General features: G+C 38.3%; 1 protein-coding gene across 5 annotated transcripts in view; it reads right to left on the bottom strand.

Annotated features, from left to right (window-relative positions):
• Positions 1-387: 387 nt before the first annotated feature.
• Positions 388-25,959, bottom strand: part of AIG1 (androgen induced 1) — a 265,961-nt gene continuing 240,389 nt past the window's right edge. For 3 of the 5 annotated variants that reach the window (XM_047734176.1, XM_047734172.1, XM_047734171.1), the window contains 2 exons: positions 7,013-7,176; positions 388-1,077 (listed from right to left, as the gene is read on the bottom strand). In XM_047734176.1, the coding sequence (XP_047590132.1) occupies positions 1,040-1,077; positions 7,013-7,176 (202 nt within the window). In that variant the 3' untranslated portion in view covers positions 388-1,039. Of the gene's footprint in view, positions 1,078-6,079; positions 6,405-7,012; positions 7,177-25,959 lie in introns of those variants that run through there. The other 2 variants (XM_047734169.1, XM_047734170.1) reach the window with 1 other exon arrangement.

Below are 25,959 nucleotides of genomic sequence, written 5' to 3'. Positions count from 1 at the left end.
ATACTGTGTTTATCAATCTACTTATATATCAGTTCCTCTGCTATTTTTCTGCTCTTACTTAATTTCTGCTTTTATTTTGATTAGCTTTTTCCCTACGTTTTTCTTTTTTTAAAAATTAATTAATTTATATCCCCGCAGTTTTCTAAGATTTATTTTATGTATTCTCTACTATATGTTCTGCATTAGTCTTATTTTAAAATAATTATGGTCAAAGATTTTATAAATTAGCTTTCTAAAAAATATTCTTTTTAGATTTATCAAAAAGATACACTTCCTAAAATAAAAAAAATAATTAAGAATTAGGTTCAGTAAACCCATTCTCAACCGGTAATAGAAACAAATAAGAAAGGAGACACCAATGTTTAATACACCATGCAGTTATCACACTGGGGTTGTTTGGTCTTTATTAAAGTTTCAGTTTGCATATAGGAAAAGTTTCACAAGATTAAATCATGAGATCCAAATACACTCAGGGTTTTGACTAAATTGATGTAATTATTACTAACATTGCCTGTTTGAGGCAACTGTGACATCATTGCAATAGGGAGCAATCCATCCCATTTCCCTCAGACTTGCCCTGTGGCCCGGGTTCATTTTCCCAGTCACCTGCAGGACTCAGTGTTCGAATGCCTTTCTCCACATCTGCCCCTTTGACTTTCACATATTTCTTAACAAGAAACACAATAGAGTTTTATTCTTCCTCAAGTAAATGGAATTACAATCGCAGAAATTAAAATCCGATGACCAATTTTAGTTTTAAAAACTAGAAGAGGGAAAAAAAAAGATGTTATTATCAATAATGAATTTGGAAAGAATTCTTTAAAACATAATGAGGGCAAGTTATTTGGGATATAACTGTATTCTATTCTTATATATGTTTCTTTATAAAGGTACCCCCCCCCCCAGGGTGGGGGAGGCAGGAAGGCTGAGATGAATTCCACTGCTTTCTTGGATGCTTCCTTTCCTGCACTGCTAATGCCCAGGGGGTAACCAGTCTTCAATGGCGAGTCAATCCATCTCTTTCATTTAGACTTAGATCTCATTCCAATTTAGGCTTCTCTTTCTCTTCTTCCATACCTAGAAATTCAGGCAAAGTACTTTATTTTAATATCAGATTGAATTGTGAGCAGGTTTGCCAAGACTGCTCCAAAACCCCCTCTCTTATCCCCACATCTCTCCCCTTCTACCCTGCTGCACCCACCCCTTTTCTCCTTGCTCAGAAGGAAAAATCTTTTACAACTTTCTCCAGAAACTTCCTCAGTGACCTGTGTCCCCACCCTTTCCCCCCAAGTCAGGACACTCCCAAGTCTTAACGGCTTCTGGGAGTGATGGGTGCAAGTTAGTTCCTGACTCACCGAGTTTTGCACAGAAACCCCAACCAGACCGCTTTGTAACCAGCTTCTAGCAACAGGAGGTGTGCAGCTGATGAGTCTCAAACAGCCTTCATTTATTTTTATTTTAGTTGTGTTTCTTCTCAAGGCAAGAATTCTAGATTTTCAGAAGTCAAGAATTTTGTTTTTTTTCTTTTAAACTCATAGAGAGCTTTTTAAGCACAGGAATGATTTATTTCCATATCTTTGTGGAAGATCTCCTTCTATTCAACCCAATCCTGGTAGAACTATGTTTCACCTCCTGAGAGACTCATATGTACTGGACCAGCAAGAGCTTTGCCTGTTGTCTGTGGTGAATAGTGAATTAATGATGTTTCATTTTCCTGGAGATGAAAATGTTGAAGTCATTCTCATGAATTAAAGTTAAATCTGATAAATGTTTCCCACTTCTTTTTTCTTTTGCTTTTTACTAAATACTCATTCTCTGAAACCAAATTCTCAGAGACTTTTGTTGGAACAAAAGAACTCCAAATACTGTTTTGCAGGTATTGTTGGTATTCTTTTATAAGTTATAAGCTCTCTGAAGGCAGAACCCTTAACTGGTTTGTTTCTGATAATATCCCTAGCACCCAAAATGGTGTTGACTCATAGTTGGAGCTTAATCTTTAATGAATCAGTTAATAAACAATGAAAGTAAGGAAAGCCTCAGAAGGCTATGTTAGTGGGAAAGCAGAGTAAAATATGGAATTTCACAATATAAAAAAATTTAAAGCCTAATCCCAGAGAGTCATCATCATAAGGCTTATATTAAGAAGGACTCCCCTTCCCCTCTGGTTCCAACTCCTAGTATCTGTTTTGTGGAGTCAGGGTAGTAATGGGGGAAGGCAGGTAACATGCTCGGAACAGGTGTCCTTAGGCAGTCTTTCTGGTTTGGTTTTCATGACTGAGGAACTGGCAGAGATCTATAACACTTTTTCCAAAGTACTTCTCAGAAATCATATTAAGGGAAACTTCGGTTTCAAGAGTAAGGACAGGAGGAGGAATGGGGTTTTTTTTTTTTTTTTTTTAGGAGGAATTCAGTTTCAAGAGTAAGGGAGGAGGAATAGGGTTAAGGGGGAGAAGGCTAAGAGATGGCTTAGTTGTTGGTAACCAAGGAAAAGGCGGAAAAACACAACGTGGATTCTGTTCAAACAGCACACATGACTTGGGTCCCAACTTTGTCCCATGTTCCCTCTCCTGTGGAGAAGCTCTCAGGAACTAATAACTTCTTGCTTTTCTTTAAGGTCTGTTTCTTCCTAAGTGCTCTCCTGCAGATGGGTTGACTTGGCAGCAATAGTGGAATCTTCAAAAGTGGGGGTGGAGAACAGGGGGTGTTCATTGACCCAGACAGGAAAAATGGCTCCCCACCTACTTCAGTTTGGCAGCTTTGAGGTAGAGGGAAAAAATTAGACAGCTGTAAATAATATTTGGAAGAACTAGAGGTATAATTTCCACATGAATAGCAGAAAGAAACCTGTCACAAAGCTGAGGCAGGATGTGCTTTTGGGAACATAGAAGAAAAGTTGATTGACCCTGAGAGAGTTAGTCACATGTGATTCTGCCAGGCAGGGAGAAGGGCTCAACCAGAGGGCAGCACTGGTACATTGTAGGCCTGGGTTGGCCTGTGTGGGACATGAGCTGGATAGGCATTTGGGGGAGAAGGTTTCTGTCACACAAGCCTGGCTCCAAACTCCTTTCTCTTTTGCTTGCTTTCCCTGTCCTTAACGTAACCTTTCACTTTTGGACACTTTCATTTCTGGTCGTATAAAATTGTACTTTAATAAGATTGGTCACCCCATTTAGACACACTGGAATTGGAATAAATTCTTAGATTAAGTACAGAAAGATTTCAGTGGTTATAGAATTGTGCGTTGCCCCACACCCTGCCCCCAAATTCATATGTTAAAGTCCTAACCTTAGAACCTCAGAAAGTGAAAGAGGGCCAAGGGTGTGGCTTTGCTAAGGAGATTAGGCATATCATTCATGGATCCAATTAACCATTTCAGCAGAAGCCAGGAAAGATCTGTGGGGGAACTTCTTGTCTGATGACTTGGGCCACTGTGAATTGCATGGGAAACCAATAAGGTTTTTTGAGAATTTTGTACTAGCAGAAACACTGTTAACCTGGATGAAAAGGACAGATAGATAGCATGAAATGAAGGGAAAATGACTCGTAAGGTGGTTCAGGGGATACCCTCTTCTGTGGGTAGGGCTACCACCCAGGGGCAGAGCCACATCCTCCTTCTGGTGAGTCCTGAGGATGGAGCATTCAGCTAAAGAGGCTCATTCTCAAGCCTTTAAATCTAGAATTTTCCCTGCTATGTTTCAAACTTCGTTGAGAACTGTGGCCCCTTTTTCACACCCTGTAATTTCTCCTTTTTGGAAAGGATATGGGTATTCTATGTCTGTCCCACCAATGTGTTTTGGAAGCAGATAACTTTCTGTATGGCTTCAGAGGTTCACAACTGGAAAACAATTGTGCTTCAAGATGAATCATACCCCAAACTCTTAACCATACTTGATTTAGGTGATATTTAAGATGAGATTTTGTACCTCAGAGTTGATGCTGGAAAGACATTTAGAGCTGTTGGGGATGTATTTTGCATGAATGAGGACATGAGTTTTGGGGACAGAAAGCAGAGTATTATGGATGGAACTGTGTCTCTCCTTAGAATGTGATTGTATTTGGAAATAGGGTCTTTACCAAGTTAAAATGAAGTTATCGGGGTGGACCTAATCAAATATGACCATTGCCTTTATAAAAAGGGAATTTTTGGAGATAGCCTCACACGTAAGGATGAATGCCATCTGAACATGAAGACAGCCATCTACAAGTCAAGGAGAGAGGCCTGGAACAGGTCCTTCCCTCATGGCCCTCAGAAGAAACCAATCCTGCTAATACCTTAATCTTGGTCTTCTGGCCCCCAGAACCATGAGACATTACATTTCAATGGCTTAAGACCCCCAGCCTGCGGTATTTTGCTGTAGCAGCCCTAGCAAACCAATATAGCAGTCTCAAAGTCACCTTGAGTTACTTTCCTTTAAAAGAGCAAATGCCTGACTATTAATTTACCTTATTTTAAGAGCTTTTTGTTCATAGTTCATATCAGGCTGATCTATTTTGTTATCTTATAAACTAGGTCTATGGATCTTAGTGAAGTTTCTAACCTTTCATGTGCTGGGTTTTCAATGGTGACAACCCGATGGCTCATTAGAAATAACACTGGATTGAACATTACTCAGAAGGTATTGGCCCTGCAACCACCATTTTGGTGGGTCACCTAGGATTTCCCAGCTCAGCTGCTGGTTAGTAAAAACAAAGGGCCAGCTTAGATGGTTTCTAATATTCTTTTTAATTCTAAGATTCTGTAATAATGTGATTTTTATCTCAAACTTGAAGTCAGTATAACCTAACCAAATGGAGGAAGTGGAGCCATTAAAAATCATTATGGATACAAGGAAGGGCATCAGCATGGTATCCCTGCCTCTTGGAGATTTTGTAGTAAATCTTACTACAAATTACTACATTTGTAGTAAATGTACTCAGGATTGTAATACTGTACTTGATTGTATTCAATTTACTGCACCCCCCCCACACATACACACAGCACACACTGCTTTTAATCAACAGTTTCAAATTTTACTATCTACAGAAGCAGGCAGCTAATGTAATGGAGAAAAGTGGCTGGGTGAGAACGAGGAACACTTAGGGAGCCATCTCAAGGAGCAATTTACCCTCAGTTCTAATCCATTGTTGCCAGAAGAGAACAGTGAGCTCAGTGTTGTGAGATCCTAAGGTATTTGATAAGCTGATGAATCTGGCCTGTTTGTGTAACCTCTCAATTTTTAAATGTTGTTTCAAGAACAAAAATCCCACTTTATGGGTCTAACAAGCCATTTGGCAGGTCAAATTTAGAGGAGGTCATGAGTCTGTAATCCTTTTTATAAATGAAAAGCAAAATGGGCCTACTTGACATGAAACCTCCACTTCTGTGGAATTAACTAGATGGTCCCATGTAGATAAAATTAATCTCCATACTTAAAATGGGTTACAAAATGTTAGTCAATCTTACATAAGAGAATGACACAAATTAAGTTGAACAGATCATTTAAAAAACCCTTAGTTTCAGTATTCATTTTAACTTCTCACTCATTGTTTTTTTGTTTTGTTTTGTTTTGTTTTGTTTTCACTTAATGTTTTTAAAGAGCAGCGAGCGTTCTATGAAGCGACACTGGATTTTTCTCTCTCTTAGTTTTCAGGCCATCTTCCCCTAGAAGTAGTTGAACAATGGCCGAATGACCATTGGAATCAAGCTAATCAAGGGGAAAGAGTAATAAATACTTCCTGAATAACATATATTAAATTTATTAGCCTAAATTTAAATATGGCCTTCCTCTCAAGAAGCTGAGAAAAGTTTACATTTTGTTCTTAAAATATTTTTGTAAGGTAGCTGAATAATGAGTTAACTAATAAAGATTCCTATTCTCATTGAACAGAGAAGGAATTATTAAAGGATTCATTTCTGGTTTCCCAAGTTGTGGTCTGAACTGAATAAAAATTTTTGAGACTTTTTCTAATAGACCACTTACTAAAATCAAGCCAGCTGCTGAGAAAAGAAATCCTCAAATTCCTCTGGGCCATTTACCATGGACCAACACCTTGACACGCACAATTTTAGAAGATCCACACACAAAAAAGTCCAATCCAGTAACTGTGCAATGACTGCATTTTATTTGTCTAATTAGATCAAGTTCCTGGCACAGTGTCTGGCACAAAGTAGGGCGTTCCATGTTTGTGGAACAGAGATCATTTACGGGTGACATCTAGAATGTTGTGATTATACTGGCGATGCCCAGAGCTCTCTAAAATTCCCGGACCATCTTGCCCTTCAATATACTTTCATGCAGGACTCAAATGGCTGCATGCCGTGCTGTTGCTTTTTCCACCTTCCCATTTTTCTGCTATCTGACATATACTTTGGATCGGGTGTGCACAGCTTGGGTAAGATTATGTGCCTTGCCAAGATGGAGTCTCTGCCATAAACGGAAACAAAAGAGAAATCAAATCATAGGTTAAGAGAGTTTGGCAGCAATGATGTATTCCCCTTTATTGCCTGTGACTCTTTGCCACCTTCAGTCCTTGAAAATGACCGTCACTGGTGAATCACAGTGGCTGCAGGCGTTCTGCACAGCTTGGAGTTCTAGCAGAAAAGTGGGGAGACCTCTCTGAAGGATGATGTAAGAAGTGGAGGTCTGGGTGGTTTTTAATGGGACTGTTTGGTTACATTTAATAATTTGTCTATTTATTGGGGGGGGGGCGTGCCTTTAGCTAAGGCAGTATTTTGTTGATCAGAATGAACTTCCTAAATTTTTTTTTATTGTTAACATTACATTTCTCCCTATAAAATTTTATAGGTATGCTTCTTTTTCCTTAGATTTGGATGTTTGACTAGCTAATAAGACAAAGTGAGTAATAAACCTTTCAGGTAACAGCCAGCAACTCTTAAATTAACACTGTGTAGTTATAAAAATGAAACTCTTCCTAAGTGATCCTGTGCTATGATGGAATTTTCCTTCAGTGTCTGCACACACTCTTTTAGATAGCAATTCTCCCGTTTTATGCTCCCCCAAACAATACTTACTTCTTTGTGTATCCCAGATATAGCTGTTCAGAACTTCTCCCAGCAGGTACAAAAAGTTCATTAAGATGGTTGTAGACCCAAAGAAGACGATTCTGGCTCCTGGGCCAATGTGTTCCAGGAAAGGGTACACCCACATCCCAGTTACATGATGCACCCAACATACCCTGCAATAGAATTGGAAAGGGGACAAAGACAGGAGTTCTTCTCATGTCAGATTTCAAAGCTCCTGCTATCGCAAATATAGACCCCCCACTCCAACCATCCTTCAGCAATGCCAGTTACAAGTTTGCTTCTGACACCCAGGAACTACCAGAAACTTTGTTGTTGTTTGTTTTCTTTTACTTTCTTAGGACTCATTTATTTATTTGAGAGAGATAGAAAGAGTGTGGGCACAGTGTTCAGGGGGGAGGGGCAGAGGGAGAGGAGCTCAAGCAGACTCTGCACTGAGCACGGAGTCCCATGCGGGGCTTGATCTCACGACCCTGAGATCACGACCCGAACAGAAATCAAGAGTCAGACACTTAACTGACTAAACTACCCAGCTGCCCCTGTTTTATTTTACTTTTTGTTCTAAAATAATTTTAGACTCACAGAAGAGTTGCAAATGTAGTACAGAGTTCCGGCAAGCCCTTCACCTAAGTGTCCCTGAATGTTAACATCTTGAATAATGACAGTACAATTAGTAAGGTGCCTTTAACATTGGTACAACACTACTAAGTGGACCGCAGACTTTATTCAGAATTCCCATTTCCCCATGAATGCCCCTTTTCTAGTTCAGGATCCAACAGGGTCTTTGGTAGTCACATCTTAGTCTCCTCCAATCAGGCAGTTGTTTGGCTTCTCCTTCTTTTTCCTGACACTTGATGGGCTCTGATCAGGTATTTGAAACTGTTGTTTTTCTCAATACTGTTATACAATCTTAATTTCTTCCTTATATACAGAAACAATATAGCATCAAGCAAGCACACTGTAATTAAATCTAGGTGAGTATGTGCCCTACGGCCTTCCAACCAGATAGCAGTGTGTACTCAGCAGTGTACTCAGTGTAGAGTGCAGTGTGTACCTGCTGATGGAACCATCTTATGACTTCACAAATACCTGGCTAACCACCATCTGGATCTTTGGATCCTTTATTTGTACTCCCCCCCAACATTTCATAAATACAATGGAATATTACTCAGCCATCAGAAAGGATGAGAAACAAGACAGAGGATCATAGGGGAAGGCAGGGAAAGATGAAACAAGATGAAACCAGAGAGGGGGACAAATCATAAGAGACTCTTAATCTCAGGAAACAAACTGAAGGTTGCTGGAGGGAAGAGGGGTGGGAAGGATGGGGTGGCTGGGTGATGAACATTGGGGAAGGTATGTGCTATGGTGAGTGAATTATGTAATTGTGTAAGTGTGAATTGTGTTAAGACTGATGAATCACAGACCTGTACCCCTGAAACAAATAATACATTATATGTTAATTTAAAAAAAAAGAAAGAATGAATACCTACCATTACATTGATGTGGGATGGAACTGGAGGGTTTTATGCTGAATGAAATAAGTCATTCAGGGAAAGACAATTATCATATGGTTTCACTCATATGTGGAATATAAGAAATAGCACAGAGGATCATAGGGGAAGGGAGGGGAAAACTAAATGGGAAGAAATCAGGGAGGGAGACAAACCAAGAGGGACTCTTGATTCTGGGAAACAAACTAAAGGTTGTAGAAGGGGAAGTGGGTGGGGGATGGGGTAATTGGGTGATGGGCATTAAGGAGGGCATGTGATGTAATGAGCATTGGGTGTTATATATAACTGATGTATCACTGAACTCTACATCAGAAACTAATGATATACTGTATATTGGCTAACTGAATTTAAATAAAAAATACTTGCTTTTAATTATTCTATTGTGTTCAAGAGATATTTTAGGCTCAGTGGGAATACAACATCATTAATCTCCACTGTTCTCAGAAAATTCGTTAGAATATTTGCTCCGTTGGTTGGTCCTGACACAACCTCTAAGAGCAATTTTGCAGAACATTTTTGGGCTCATCACTTTATCAATTCTTGTCAATGTTGAAAACTAATGAAAATACAAAAAACATTACTGCATGGGGAACAAAGATGACTTTTTATATTTGTGTGTTTTAGGGTCATCTACCTGGTAATCCATGGCTTCAATTTTTATTAAGGAGACCTACATATTTACCTCATCAAAGCAGGAAACATGGGGATCTTTCCCTAGAGCTTGCAGTCTCAGTGAGGGTGATATCACTCCCACTCAAGGAAGTGAAAATTTGTTCTGAAGACTTCTTCAGAAATCTTACTCTTCTTATGTGTAAAGCACAGATGCATACATACAAAAAACATAAACAGATACACAGTTTACCTGTGGTCTTAAAATTTCACAAGCCCAGCAATTTCACACCTGGTATACATCCAAAATAATTGAAGGCAGTAACACAAACAGGCATTTGCATACCGATGTTCATAGCAGCATTATTCACAATAACTAAAAGGTGGAAACAACTTAGGTGTCCACTTAGAGTCAATGGATACACAAAATTGGTCTATTCATACAATGGAATATTATTCAGCCATGAAGAGCAATGAAATTTGGATACATGCTACGAAATGGATGGACCTTGAAAACATTGTACTAAGTGAAATAAGCCAGACACAGAAAGACAAATATTGTATGATTCCACCTATATGAGATACTAGAATAGGCAAATTCATAGACAGGAAAGTCTAATAGAGGTTATCAGGGGCTGGAGGAGTGGGGAATAGGGAGTTAAGGTATAATGAGCACCGAGTTTATGTCAGGAATAAGGAAAATGTTTTGGATAAAGATAGTGGTTATGGTTATATAACACTGTGAATGTATTTCATGACATTAAGTTATACAATTATAAATGGTTAAAATGATAAAAATATTATATATATCTTACCACAATAAGACATTTTTGTAGGTTGGATATTAGGAGGAAAAATACCTAAAAAGTTTCCTTGGTGGGGGGCTTAGTAATGAAAGAAAGTGGAGAAATGTTGTCTTAGTGGGAAGAGATGGTCATTAGGTCCATCTGGGTCAGCTTGAATAACTGTCCAAACTAAAAGCCTTTTACCAAAAGAGGAAGGAGAACTAGTCAAGATTTTCCTTCTTAAAAGGCTGAAAGATTTGTGAGAATCAGCAGAAATTAAATTGTTAGAACTACCCTGTGGGATTCTGATGCATCATATTCTGTTTGTCCATAAATTAGAGGCAGTTTTAGCTTCCTAATCTTTTCTTCACTGGTATAAGGAGTACTGTGTGCTCATCAAGTCGTTTATTAATTTCCACTGAGATAATAGGCAATTCTCCAAAAATGTAACACTGTAAAGCTATAATTGATTTTGCAAATCAGTTTATAAAATTATAATCTGACTCACTGTAAAACTGTCTCCTCAATTAGGCAAATTAGGAGCCATTCGAATTATGGATGCTAATTGTGTTTTTTCTACCTGTTCCTGGCTTTCTACTTGTTTCTTGTAGAATGAAACTGTCACTAGCAGCTTTTGGTAAGGTGTCTAATGCAGGCCTCTGCTCCTCTGACGTTGTTTGTGATGCACTGTTAGTTTGTATGCAACCATCTCCAACTATTGACCAGCTATAACAACCACAACCACATCCCCTTTATCTATAGATGACCCCTAAATTTATATCTTCAGTCTTGATCTCTTCCTGATCTCCAAAGTTCTATTCCCTGGTGCAAACTGCACATCTCCCATGGGAGGATGCATCTCCAACCCAACACTTCCATGATGACATCATCATCCTTGTATCCTAATTCCTGCATGACTGCCCCCAATTACCCCACATATAACATGCATCTCCCACATCTTTCCCTTCTCACATCAATGATTGCTACATTACTGTAGTAGTAGCTTGGGACAGAATATGTGGAGTCATCTTTGACTTTCCTTTTCTTACAACTCACATCCAACCCACCCATAGATCCCATTGGCTCTATTTTCCAAATATACCAAGACATCTATCTGTCATTGCCATCACTACTATCTGGGTTCAAGCCATCACCACCTCTCACTAGAACCCCTGCAAGAGCTTCCTGTGGCTTTGCATTTACAATTGCTATAGTCTAGTCAGTAGGCTATTCTCATTAGATCAGCCAGACTGATCTGGTCTAAATGGAAATCAGGATGTGCCACTATTTTGCTCAGAACTTTTGCTTCCCCTCTTATTAGAGTAAGAGCCAGAGACCCCCAGTGGTTCTTCAAGGCCCTACATAGGCTTGCTGGGCACTCTCCTTACTTTTCTTCTCCTCTTCTCCTCTTGCTCACCCACTCCAGCCACATTGACTCCTTGGCCTACCTTAAGAACACTGAGCGCTCTATATTTGTTCCCGTGTCTGGAACATTACTCCTTATCCCGATCTCCCCTATAGTATTCCCAGTGTTCCCTTGTGTCCTTCTGGATTTTGCTTAAAGGACATCTTCTCAATTAGTTCTTCCCAGGCCACTGCATCTAAAAGTTGCAACCTTTATCCTGAAACTTCCTATTCTCCATCCCTTTATTTTTCTCCCCAGCCAGTTAATATACTGTATTTATTTTTACTGATCTGTTTATTGTCTGTTCAACAAGCACAAGTATTTTTTATCTGTTAGGTTTATAGCTAGATTCTGTGGCTCTTGGAGCAGTATCTGGCACACAGATTGTGCTCAATAATTGTTGAACTAATAACTGAATAAAGAAATATAAAAAACAATAGCATCTGTTTATTAAGCCTTTACTGTATGACAGGCACTTCGCAAAAAACTTTAAAAAAATTAAAAAAAAGTTTCAACCCTACCATCCTCCCCAATCCCTATGTTCTTTTTTAAAAAATTTCTTTTCAGTGTTCCAGAATTCATAGTTTATGCACCACACTCAGTGCTCCATGCAATACGTGGTCTCCATAATACCCACAACCAGGCTCACCTCCACCCCCTTCCCCTCCAAAACCATCAGTTTGTTTCTCAGAGTTCACAGTCTCCCATGGTTCATCTCCTCCTCCAAATTCCCCCAACTTACTTCTCCTCTTCATCTTCCAATGTCCTTCGTGTTATTCTTTATGCTCCATAAATAAGTGAAACTATATAATTGACTCTCTCTGCTTGACTTCACTCAGCATAATCTCTCCAAGTCCCTTCCATGTTGATACAAAAGTTGGGTATTCCTCTTTTCTGATAGAGCCATAATACTCCATAATATATATGGACCATATTTTCTTTATCCTGTGCTCTTTTCTGTAGAGAACTGGATAGTAAATATTCTCAGTTTTGTAGGCCATACACTCTCTGTCACAACTCTCAACTTTGCCATTTAGTGCAAAAGTAGCTATAGATAATAGGTAGACAAAAGAGTGTGGTTGTGTTCCAATAAAACAGTGGAATTGTAAAATTCTCAGGGCAGGGTGGTGGATAGCTACTCTGAGTACGGTGTTTTACTAGCATATGTAATCCCCTTCACTATTCAGCCACCCTATGAAGTATGATTATCACTATTTCACAGATAAAGGAGCTGAGACTGAACTAAAGAACTTGTCTAAAAAATAGCAAAGCTGGAAAAGCAATGTACAACTGATTTCTTTTCTGCTGCATGGACTTGCTTCCCTAAGTGAAGAATTTAATAGAATCTCCAAAAACGGAGTGAAGCTTTTTTTTTTTTTAAAGTTTTCTTGACTATATCTCAGATATAGAAGTCCTGTATGTATGTGGGGTTTCACTGGATTGGTGTGAATGATGCACCCACTTGTCCTAACAAGTTGTGCTTTTACCATTTGTTTCCTTGATACAATCAGGGCTCAATTCCCTGCACAAAAATGACTCATAGCCTTGCTCATCTATCTGTGGAGAGTTCCCAGTTCTTGGTTGACTTCCATTTCTACCTTGTTAAAACCTTTCTGTCTTAGTGCCCGAATGGCTTATTCTTAAGGTAATGACACCAATTTTCATTATAGCCTAAAAAATGGATAATTGTGTGATGTGTGTGTGTGTGTGTGTGTGTGTGTGTGTGTGTGCATACACAAAAATATGCAGATATTCTAGTATCATATGACTTCTAGGATTGTCTATTATTAAATATGCCTCCATTTTAGTTCAGTTGATGTGCAATTTAAAAATAATATTTATCAATGCCTCCTATCTAATTGCTACATGACACAGATTTTTAAAAAATATTTTATTTATCTATTTATCAGAGAGAGAGAGAGTGAGAGCACAAGAAGGGAGAGGTGCAGGCAGAGGGAGAGGCAGGATTCCCACTGAGTAGGGAGCCCAGTGTAGGACTTGACTCCAGGACCCTGAATCATGGACCTGAGCTGAAGGCAGGCGCTTAACCGACTGAGCCACCCAGGTGTCTCTTGACACAGATATCTTTTATTAAAGCACAACCAAAAAGTTTCCATCAACTTCGTAAATACTGTTCTATATGTCTTCTCTTCAAAGGCAAACTTCTCCAGGGAATCTGTACTCATTGACTCTATATCTATACTTTGCAATCATTCCTCCCACAACAGTCTGTCTTCTAGTCTTGATACTCCACCAAACAAAGCAGCTCTTTGACGTCAATTTCTCCTGGTTTTCTTCCTACCACTTTGGCCACTCTTTTTGGTTCTCTTTTAAGTTCACCCTCCACCACCCACCACTAAACATTGGATTCCTTAGAGTTTGGTTTTTAAGCTTTCTTCTCATATTGTGCATTCTCGGGTAATGAGTTCATTTATGTTCACTGGTTCATGTCTAAAACCTATACATGTCTAAAACCTATACAAATCTATGTCTTAGTGCAGACCTCTCCTCTGTTTCACAGAAGTTTTTAAAACAGTGCTCAATACACCTTAAACATACCTCAAAATCCATATATCTACAGCCGAAGTCTTGCTCTTCTCCCTCAAATCTGGTCCTCCTCTGATACTCCTTATCCCTGTGAATGGTATTACTAGTCATTCAGTTTTGCAGCTCAAATCTGGGAGTCATCTTTGCTACTTTTCTCTCTTGCATCACATATATTTAGTCCATTATCTTGTCCTGTCAAGGTTATCTCACACACCTCTCCAATATGTTTTTTTCCCCATCTCCACCACCTTAATTTGTGTTATGATCATCTCTGTTTGGAGTAATGTAATAGTTTCTAGTTGTCCTGACATCTACTATTGTCTCCTTCTGATTCATCCTTGCAATTGCCAGAGTAATCTTTTCAAACCAGAAATCTAAACACATTATATCCCTGCTTCAAACATGTTAATGGCCTCTCATTCCTTTTTTGTTAAAGACCTAACTTTTTTTAAGTGACCCTGAGATCACAACCCTGAAATTAAGATCAAGAGTCTGGATGTTTAACTAACTAAGCCACCCAGGTGCCCCAAAGACCTACATTTTTAACAAAGTCTAGAGTGTTCATCATAGACTGGCATCTATCTGTTTCATACTCCCTCTCATACCTGGCTCTTACACTGACTTTCATTTGGTTCCTTGATTTTACCATATTTCTTCCCGCCATATAGATTTTTACATGTTCCTCTTTCTGCCTATGCTGTTAGCTCTCTATCCCTTAGACTCATTAGGTTATATTTCTCCTTTATATCTTAGCTCAACTATTATAACTTACCAGTCATCACTTAGGAAAATTTTCCTTGATCTACTAGGTTAGGTCAGATTTTCATAAACTCCTTATGGAGTCATGAATCTATTTTATAAGATCTTCTTTATTAGCACTTAAATTTGAATGATATCTTTATTGGAATATGTTTCTTCCCATCTAGAGTACTAGAGTATCTAAATTCTGTGAGGTGAGGGACTGTTTTTACTTCTCCTTTAAAAAATTTTTTTAAATTTTTTTAAATTTTTTTTTAGAGTGAGAGGGCAAGGAGGGGCAGAGGGAGAGAGAGAATCTTAAGCAGTTTCCATGCTCAGTGTGACCCTGACGTGGGCTTGATCTCACACCCTGAGATTGCAACCTGAGCCAAAATCAAGAGCCAGATGCTTAGCTAACTTTAACCAACTCAGCCATCCAGATGCCCTTATTTTTACTTCACATTGTGTCACCAGCATTTAGTCTGTCTGCCATCTAGTAGAAGAATGAATGAATGAATGAATGAATGAATGAGTAGCATTTAAACTGTGATAGGAAGGATAAGTAAGAGTTAGGTGAACAAAAATGGGAGGCAAGAACTTTCTAGCCAAATGGAATAACATGTTCAAAGACCTGAAAATAAGGGAGAGCTCCCAGATATTCAAGAAGAAAACATTTTTGTTGAGATCAATGGAGAGAGGGTATGAGGGAGCAAACAGACACCAAACTGTAGGTGGGTTTTTAAGTCATGGTAAGGATTATAGTCTGTATTATTCTGTGGACAACAGAAAGTTTTTGAGAGGTTTCAGATAAAAGTGAAACAGATCAGTTGACCTGGAAACCCATTATATCAGAGTTGGTGGTAGCCAAGATTGGAATGATAGCACTGGGAGTGAAAATTAGTGGGTAGATTTAAGAAATATTTAGACCGACATCTATCAAATTGTGGGTCATAAGCAGTAGCATGCTGGAGATGGTCAAGAGAGCTGATTGTTGGATCTTTGGGATGTTTACAAGCTCTTCAGTTGGTAGCTTAACTTCACCCAGTAGAAAATATCAGAAAACTTTACATAAAATGATGATAAAAATTGTTTTATGAAACTTGAGTTTCACTTGTGGGGTGTGTGTGTGTGTGTGTGTGTATGTGTGCATGCACATGCATGCTGGCATGATGCAATAGATGTCTCTTTCACTGAAGGTAAAATACATTTAAAAGAAACTGATTTAGAAAATAGAATTAAGAGAACTTGGTGATTGACTGGATTTAGGCAGTGAGGGAACTGAGATGAGTTAAGATTGAATCATAGATTCCTGGCTTGATTAACTGGGTGGAGAGTGCTGCCATTTCCTGAGATAGGGAATGCCATAAGGGAGCCCGTTTGAGGGGATGATGAGTTCAGTTTGGACATGTTGAGTTTGAAGTGTCTGCAAGTGATCCAAGGGGAGATTTCCTGAAGGCAATTACATGGGTTTGGACTGTAGAGAAAGAACTGATGTAGCATACAGATATAGGGTTCCTTGGCCAAAATACAGTGGTTGGAGCCATCAGAACAAATTGAGATCACCCAGGTAGAGTATAAGAGCTGAGAGGTCCATGAGAGAGACCTAGAAAAGATCTATGGGGTAGTTTGAGGAGAATGAAGCTAAGAAGCAGACCAAAATAAATAAATAAATAAAAATGAGCTAGTGATAAGAAAGGAAGACAGAGAATATAGTGTCTTGTAGGCAGGGGACAAGTGGGAAAAGAATAGACTAGACAACATCTAGTAGCACAGTATATTTGAGAATTGAGAATAATTAGAAAACTGACTTCCCTCCTACAACGTAGAAGCAAGATAATTTTCGGATTCTAAGTGGTATGTGTCTCCTTCAAATCTCTTTTGGATTTTGACAGGGTACACATGATAAATAGTGAGTAAAGAAAAATTGCCCTTGTTAAGCTCAGTAGGTCTTACGCCACCTAGCCAAATTTCATCCCATCACATAAATCATGAGTTGTGCTGATCACTGGAGCCCTTGAGGAGATGTAGGGAGGAAGACATATCATCTTCCCTTTTCTGCCTCTGTCACCCTTATTTATCCTGGATAGACATACATACTTATCTATCTTATCACTGATGATCTTTCAATTCTTAAGATTAGTTTATTTTTAAAAGGTTTTAAAAATTGCTTTGTTATTCACATTTAGTTAAGGAGCTAGGATATTCAACAGCTGGGCTACTACTCATAAGACGCATAGGACACAGACTCATGCAATAACAGCTAATGGCTAATGTTGGATTCTCAGTGAAAGGCACTATACTGAAGTTGTACATGAGAGACTCTTTGGGAAAGGTCTTATATTATTACCATTTTGCAGATGAGGACACTGAAGCCCTGAGAGGTTCAGTAAGTGAAGAAGCAGGGATACACACCTCAGCAGTCTGGCTCTCAGCCTATGGTCTGACCTCCTCCAGAGCTCTGAAGAATAGAAAGCAATGGATGGGAACAGGGTTCTGGACAGATTTTAATGTGCTCAGAATAAAAAATGTGATCCAAGTATGAAATCTCTGTGTAGAATTTTTGTTTTTCCCCACTGACTATAAAAGTTATGGAAAATGTGTGAGATATAGAAATATTGCAAAATGTAAGATCAATCAGTTTTGGTGAAGTTTTAACACGGGAGTGAGTCTCTTATAAAACTCAAGGGTCAGATTTTGCAACTTCCTGAGAAGGAAGGAAAACCACTGCAAGGATGAAATAATAAACACTTCCTTCAGAAAAGGCATTGACTTACATCTTAAGAAAGAGTCACATCGTATGTACATTTAGCCTACTGAAATTTACTACATTGCTTGGCAGGCAGAGAGCATGTACTCCAAGGTGGGGCAAGATAAGGGATGAGCACTGATCAGCTTCCTGACCAGTGGGTCTCTGTATCTTCCATGGTATTTCCAACCTGATGCTTTTGAAAGACTTGCCAAGGCCAGTTTTAACTTTTGGTTCAAAATGCTGACTTTAGACATGGCCCTCTTTTTAGATCTAATAATCTCAATTTAGGGCAATATAAAGGCACCTTAGACCATCTCCTGACTATTGATTGTAAGGAGATTGGTTCTTGCTACACTTTTGAGAATCTAGAATTCTGTTGGAGTTTTCTGGAGTTTGTGTACTTATTCATTTACTCAACAAACACTTCTTGAATCCTTTCTGTGTGCCAGTTGGAATAAGCAGCAGTAAGGATGCGATGGTGTGCCATTGAGGAGATCATGGTGCAGAAGGCTGCCAAGGTTCCCACTTTAATGGCTGTGGGCCCCAGGAATATGACAAAAGATATCTGCCTAGGTGGGAACAGGGCTCTGGAAACAGGTCTCAAAAAGTTTTCTATGGTGATGTGTACAGTAATGTTAGAGAATTAGTGCATCAATTCATAGGCAAATACCACATGGAGGGATCCCATCTGAAGCAGTGTTAAAATATCCTCTAGCTCAGTTATAGAGATAATTTTAGAAGTTACAGATAAAATTACATAACTCTTCATTTACTGTGAATTTAATAGAGTATTCTTCAAGATAATCTTAGGGTATAATCATAATATACAATTTATCAGTGTCTTTCTAATTTTCTCATTGGAGTTAGCCCAAATTGAGATCTGTTGGAGGTATCTAGACATGAGGCCAGCTTTATGTATGTGCACCTTATGCAGTCACATGTGGTCTCGGACTCAGAAGGACCCTACATTTGACTTAATACTCTGCTTCCTTATCTTAAAATTCCTAATCATTTTTGAATCAGGGGCTCCAAATTTTTATTTTGCACTGTGCCCCACAAATTATGGAGCTGGTGCTGTCGGGTAGCTTTACCATTTATACTTTGGATCATCTTCCAGGTTATCCATATAGTAGTTAGGTCACCCTGAATATTATTTAACTTTAGAAGCCTCAAGTTTATCTCTGCTAACGGAGTATAAAGAATACTGCCTATCTTAGAGATTGACTCAGAAGATAACATAAAGTTATTAGCAGAGTCAACTTTGGTTAGATAAAAAAACAAGCAAACAAAACAGACAAAATCTTTCCACTGCTTCTCCATATGCAGAAATACATATTTTTTCTCTACTCACATACACAAAGATATTTTCAAGGTTACAAGTCCCTCCGCCCATCCCTGGGGAAAAAAATTGTGCATGCCTCCCAGAATGAATTCCTGTAATGAGGTAATGAAGAAATGTGTTTTCTTCCTGATTCTAAATCACAAACATCAGAGTAATTTATCCACACAGGCAGGCCAATAGTCTACTTCAGAATATTTTCTCCCAACACATTTCCTGGCACATATCTAAAAAGTGGTTTCAAATGATTTGCTTCTTTTGAATCCTGCTTTCTATAGCCTACCTGATCTTACAGTGATTATTTCCCCAGAGAGCTCAATTCGAATTTCCCTAGTAAAATTCATGACTGATTTTGCTTAACTTTAATCATTTGGACCTTCTTAAAGTATATGGATGCAAAACATCAAGTTGACACATTGAATGTTGTAGGAAACATATGTTCTTTCTAGAAAGAGGTGGGGAGTGTGGTCAGCAAGGGATTCTCATGACCTGAACAATCATCAAAGTTGGCTGTGGTAGTGGGAAATGCATGCTCTTAAACTGCTAGCTCTGGAAAGGAAGAGGAACACCTAAATCCCACATAGGAAAATCACAATTATCCATATTTTGTAGAAATGATCTCTAGTGTCTCTCTAGCACATTTTGTGCTTCTCTTTCTAGTAGATTCTTATTTTTAGGACTGTAGTGTTCTCCTTATCCCTGCCACGATTATATCTTCCTTGATCCTGCCATCTTTAACTACCAACCTCTTTCTCTTTCTAATTGCCAATCTCCTTAAATAAATAGCAAATTTCTAGACATCTCTTGAGCTCTTGCTTTGTGCCAGTGTCCAGTCTCAAATTGCAGTGAGGCCATGTCTATACTGTTTGTCACATCTGTCCTCTCTGTGCTTCTTCCATAACTGTTAAATGTTTCTTTTTTCATTCAATAAATATGAGCCAGTGTCTAGAATGTGTCAGGCACATAAATATTGCAGTATGTAAAGTAGATGTAGCCCTGCCCTTGTGACAAGATTTCCAGTATGACTGAAATACAGATACTGTAGTACATTATGCCCTTGCTAGTGCAAGGGAAGGGTGGGGGTGTCAGTTATTATTTTCCAAGCTGAGTTGTAGTGTTCATTTTTCAACTTCATTTTAATTTTTATCAAAATTAAACCATCAGAAGCTCTAGAAAGTTTATATTAAAAGGCAAAAAGTCAATGCCATACCCAACTGAAAGTAGCCCTTAGTCTCCTTCAGATACCCTGTGCAGATTCCCCAGAGGAAGCCATATTCATCAATTTTAGTTGTTTCTTTAGATTTTATATTTATATTTCTTAAAAATTGCCATATATTGCCAATATTCTTGATTTATCAACTTTATATAGTATCTTCTGATTCCTAACATGAAAGATATGGGTTCAGCCACTTCACAACCCCTCCCCTCCTTTTTTATCTTTTATCCATAAATTTTTTGATATTATATTTGGGTGGGCTAAATCAGTCCTTTGTATTTACTTTTCTTATGTTTTTGGTGTTGTATCCAAAAATTTTACCAAACCCAAATTCCTTGTTTTCTTCTGGAAGTTTATAGAACACTGAACTTGACAGTTAGGGTTATGATGCATTTTGAGTTAATTTTTGTGAAAGGTATAAGGTTTGTATCCAGATTGACTGTTTTTTTTTCATATGGACTTTCAATTGTTCCAGTACAATTTTTAAAAATTTTCCTTTATTCATTGAATTGCCTTTGCTCCTTTGTCAAATATCAGTAGACTATTTATGTGGATCAATTTCTGGGCTCTCTATTCTGTTCTAATTATATCTATTCTTTTGGCAGGACCACATTGTCTTGATTACTGTAGCTTTATAGTAAGTCTTGATAGTAGTATCAGTTCTCCCATTTTTTTTCTCTCTTCAACACTGAGTTGTCTATTCTATGTCCTTTGCCTTTCAACATAAACTTTAGAATTGGTTTGTCAAGATCTACAAAATAACTTGCTGGGATTTTGATTGGACTTGTGTTGAATCTATAGATCAAGCTGATAAAAATTAGCATCTTAACAATATTGGGTTTCTCAATCCATGAATATAGATAGACTTGCTCTCCACTTACCTCTTATTTCTTTCATCAGAGTTTTATAGTTTTTGCATATAGATCTTGTACACGTTTGTTAGATTTATATCTAAGTATTTTATTTTTTTGGTGCTATTGTAAACTTTACTGTTTTCAATTCAGATACTCCCTGTAAATTGCTCATATATAAAAAATCAATTCATTTTTGTACATGAACCTTGTATCCAGTGACTAATTAGTTCCAGGAGGTTTGGGTTTTTTTTTTTTTTTTTTTGGTTAGTTTTCTGGAATTGTCTGCATAGATAATCATGTGATCTGTGAACAAAGACAGTTTTATTCTTTCCTCTTAATTTGTATAAAAATTTTACTTTCCTTTCTTGTCTTATTGCACTGGTTAGAACTTTCCATATGATATTAAATAGAAATGGTGAGAGAAGACATCCTTGCCTTGTTCTCAGTCTTAAGGATAAAATATCCATTTTTTTTTTTACCATTAAGTATGATGTTAGCTATAGTTTTTCAAATAGATGTTCTTTACCAATTTGAGGAAGTTCTTCCTTACTCATACTTTGCTGAGTTTTCTTTTTCTTTTTTTTTTTTAAGATTTTATTTGTTTATTTGAGAAAGAGAGAGCATGTGTGAGAGTAGAGAGGGGCCGAGGGAGAGGGAGAAGCAGCCTCCCTGGTGAGCAGGGAGCCTGACGCAGGGCTCAATCCCAATACCTTGGATTATGACTTGAGCCAAAGGTAGACTTTAATCCACTGAGCCATCAAAGAACCCCAAGTCTTCTTCGTTTTTAAAAAAATCACGAATGGGGGGTGCCTGGGTGGCTCATTGGGTTAAAGTCTCTGTCTTCAGCTCAGGTCATGATCCCAGGGTCCTGGGATTGAGCCCCGCATCAGGCTCTCTGCTCAGCAGGGAGCCTACTTCCTCTTCTCTCTCTCTGCCTGCCTCTCTGCCTACTTGTGATCTGTCTGTCAAATAAATAAAATCTTTAAAAAAAATCATGAATGGGTGTTGGACTTTGTCAAATTACTTTTCTGCATCTATTATTATGGTCATATTATTTTTCTTCTTCAGCCTATTGATGGGATGATTATACTAATTGAAGTTTGAACGTTGACTGGCTTTGCATACCTTGAAAACATTCCACTTGGTCTTGGTGGATAATTTTTAAGATTTTATTCATTTATTTGATAGAAGGCACAGTGAGAGAGGGAACACGAGCAGGGGGAGTGGGAGAGGGAGAAGCAGACTTCCTGCTGAGCAGGGAGCCCAATGCAGAGCTCGATCCCAGGACCTGGGATCATGACCTGAGCTGAAGGCAGACACTTAACAACTGAGCCACCCAGGCACCCCGATAATTTTGTAAATACATTGTTGGATTGGATATGCTAATGTTTTATGGGGGGGCTGTTATTTTATATCTCATTTTCTTTTTTCTTTTTGAAATTTTTATTCAAATTCAATTTAGTTAATATAAAGTATATTATTAGTTTCAGGGATAGAATCTAGTGATTCATCAGTTACATATAATACCCAGTGCTCATTACATCAAGTGCCCTCTTTAATGCCCATTACCCAATTATGACACCCCCACTACCCACCTCCCTTCCAGCAACTATATTTGTTAACTATAGTTAAGAGTGTCTTATGGTTTTCCTCCCTCTTTGTTTTTTCTTATTTTATTTTTCCTTCCCTTCCCCTATATTCATCATTTTGTTTCTTAAATTCCACATATAAGTGAAATCATATGGTATTTGTCTCTGACTGACTTATTTCACTAAGCCTATTACCCTCTAGTTCCATCTATGTTATTGCAAGTGGCAAGATTTCATTCTTTTTGATAGATGAGTAATAGTCCAGTGTGTGTGTGTGTGTGCATGCGTGTGTGTGTGTGTGTGTGTGTGTGTGTGTATACACACACATGCATATACATACTACATCTTCTTTATTCATTCAACTGTCAATGAATATCTGGGCTCTTTCCATAGTTTGGCTATTGTGGACATTGTTGCTATATACATTGGGGTGCATGTGCCAATTTGAAGTGCTATTTTCGTATCCTTTGGATAAATACCTAGCAGTATAATTGCTGGGTTGTAGGGTAGTTCTATTTTTAACTTTTTGCAAATCTCCACACTGTTTTCCAGAGTGGCTGCACCTCTTTGCATTCACACCAACAGTGTAAGAGAGATCTCTTTTCCCTACATCCTCACCAACATCTGTTGTTTCCTGAGTTGTTAATGTTTAGGCATTCTGACTGGTGTGAGGTGGTATCTCATTCTAGTTTTGATTTGTATTTCCCTGGTGCTGAGTGATGTTGAGCATTTTTTCATGTGTCTGTTAGCCATTGGCTTGTCTTCTTTGGGGAAATGTCTGTTCATGTCTTCTGCCCATTTTTTTTTTAAGATTTTTTATTTATTTATTTGACAGAGATCACAAGTAGACAGAGAGGCAGGCAGAGAGGGAAAGGGGAAGCAGGCTCCCTGCTGAGCAGAGAGCCCGATGTGGGGATCCATCCCAGGACCCTGAGATCATGACCTGAGCCGAAGGCAGAGGTTTTAACCCACTGAGCCACCCAGGCGCCCCCTTCTGCCCATTTCTTGAGTGGATTTTTTTGTTTTTTGGGTATTGAGTTTGACAAGTTCTTTATAGATTTGGGTACTAGCCCTTTATCTGATATGTCATTTGCAAATACCTTCTCCCATTCTGTAGGTTGCCTTTTAGTTTTGTTGATTGTTTCCTTTGCTGTGCAAAAGCTTTTCATTTTGATGAAATCCCAATAGTTCACTTTTACTTTTGTTTCTTTTGCCTCTGGAGATGTGTCTAGCAAGAAGTTGATGCAGCCGTGACCAGAGATTGCTGCCTTTGTTCTCCTCCTTTGTTCTCACATTTAGGTCTTTCATCCATTTTGAGTCTATTTTTGTTTATGGTTTAAGAAAGTGGTCCAGTTTCATTTGTCTGCATGTGGCTGTCTGATTTTCCCAACACCATTTGTTTAAGAAACTTTTTTCGTTTGGATATTCTTTCCTGCTTTTTCAAAGATTAGTTGACCAGAGAGTTGAGGGTCCGTTTCTGGGTTCTCTGTTCTGTTCCATTGATCTATGGATCTATCTGTTTTTGTGCCAGTACCATACTGTTTTTTTTTTTCCAAGATTTTATTTATTTATTTGACACAGAGAGAGAAAGAGTTCAAAAGTAGGCAGAGAGGCAGGCAGAGAGAGAGGGAGAAGCAGGCTCCCCGCTGAACAGAGAGCCGGATGCAGGGCTTGATCCTAGGACCCTGAGGTCATGACCTGAGCAGAAGGCAGAGGCTTTAACCCACTGAACCACCCAGGTGCCCCCAGTACCATACTGTCTTGATGATTACAGCTTTGTGATACAGCTCGAAGTCTGGAATTGTGATCCCTTCAGCTTTGGTTTTCCTTTTCAACATTCCTTTGGTATTTGGGGTCTTTTGTGGTTCCTTACAAATTTTAGAATTGTTTGTTCCAGCTCTGTGAAAAATGCTGGTGGTATTTTGATAGGGATTACATTGAATGTGTAGATTGCTTTAGTTGGCATACACATTTTGATGATGCTTGTTCTTCCAACCCATGGACATGGAATATTTTTTCATTTCTTTGTGTCTTCCTCAATTTTTTTCATAAGAGTTCTATAGTTCTCAGAATACGGATCTTTTACCTCTTTGGTTAGGTTTATTCCTGGGTATCTTATGGTTTTTGGTACAACTGTAAATAGGATTGATTCCTTGATTTCTCTTTCTGCTGCTTCATTGTTAGTGTACAGAAATGCAACAGACATCTGTGCATTGATTTTATATCCTGCCACTTTGCTGAATTCCTATATGAGTTCTAGCAATTTTTTTTTTTTGGTGGTTTTTTGGGTTTTCTATAGAGTATCATGTTGTCTGTGAAGAATGGAAGTTTGATTTCTTCTTTGACAATTTGAATGCTTTTTATCTGTTTTTGTTGTCTGATTGTTAAGGTTAGGACTTGCAGTACTATGTTGAACAACAGTGGTGAGAGTGGACAACCCCATCCTGTTCCTGACCTTATGAGAAAAGCTCTCAGTTTTTTCCCCTTGAAGATGGTATTTGCTGTGGGTCTTTCATCTATGGCTTTTATGACATTAAGGTGTATTCCCTTTATTCTTACATGGTGGAGGGTTTTTATCAAGAAAGATGCTGTATTGTATCAAATGCTTTTGAGAAGATCATATGGTTCTTATCCTTCTTTTATTAATGTGTTGTATCAGTTGATTGATTTGTGGATGTTGAAACACCCCTGCAACCCAGGAATAAATCCCATGTTGTGGTGAATAATCCTTTTAAAGTACTGTTGGCTCTGGGGCGCCTGGGTGGCTCAGTGGGTTAAGCCTCTGCCTTCAGCCCAGGTCATGATCTCAGGGTCCTGGGATCGAGCCCCACGTCGGGCTCTCTGCTCCGCGGGGAGCCTGCTTTCTCCTCTCTCTCTTTGCCTGCCTCTCTGCCTACTTGTGATCTCTCTCTCTGTCAAATAAATAAATAAATAATTAAAAAAAAATACTGTTGACTCCTATTAGCTAGCAACTTGGTGAGATTTTTGCTTCCAGGTTTATTAGGGATATTGGTCTGTAATTCTCTTTTTTAGTGGGATTTTTGTCTGGTTTTAGGATCAAAACCCAAATGTTTTTGCTGACCTCATAGAATGAGTTTGGAAGTTTTCTTTCTTTCCTTTTTTTTTGGGAACAGTTTCAGAAGAATACGTATTAATTCTTCTTTAAATGTTTGGTATGATTCTCCCGGGAAGACATCTGACCTTGGATTCTTGTTTGTTGGGAAATTTTTGATTACTGATTCTATTTCTTTGCTGGTTATGGGTCTATTCAGGTTTTCTATTTCTTTCTGTTTCAGCTTTGGTAGTTTATATGTTTCAAGGGATTTATCCATTTTTTCTACATTGCCTAATTTGTTGGCATTTAATCACCCATAATATTCTCTTGTAATTATTTGTATTTCTGTGGGGTTGGTTGTGATCTCTCCTCTTTCATTCATCATTTTATTTATTTGGGTCCTTTCTCTTTTTTTTTTGATAAGTATGACTAGGGCTTTATCAATTTTATTAATTCTTTCAAAGAACCAGCTCCTAGTGATCTCTTCTTCCTTTTTTTTTTTATTAATTTCTATAACATTGATTTCTGCTCTAATCTT

This window comes from Lutra lutra, chromosome 6 (genome assembly GCF_902655055.1).
Source record: "Lutra lutra chromosome 6, mLutLut1.2, whole genome shotgun sequence".
Classification (NCBI taxonomy): Eukaryota; Metazoa; Chordata; class Mammalia; order Carnivora; family Mustelidae; genus Lutra; species Lutra lutra.
Note: the sequence above shows the minus strand (reverse complement) of the source record. Positions and strands in the feature narration are given on the sequence as shown.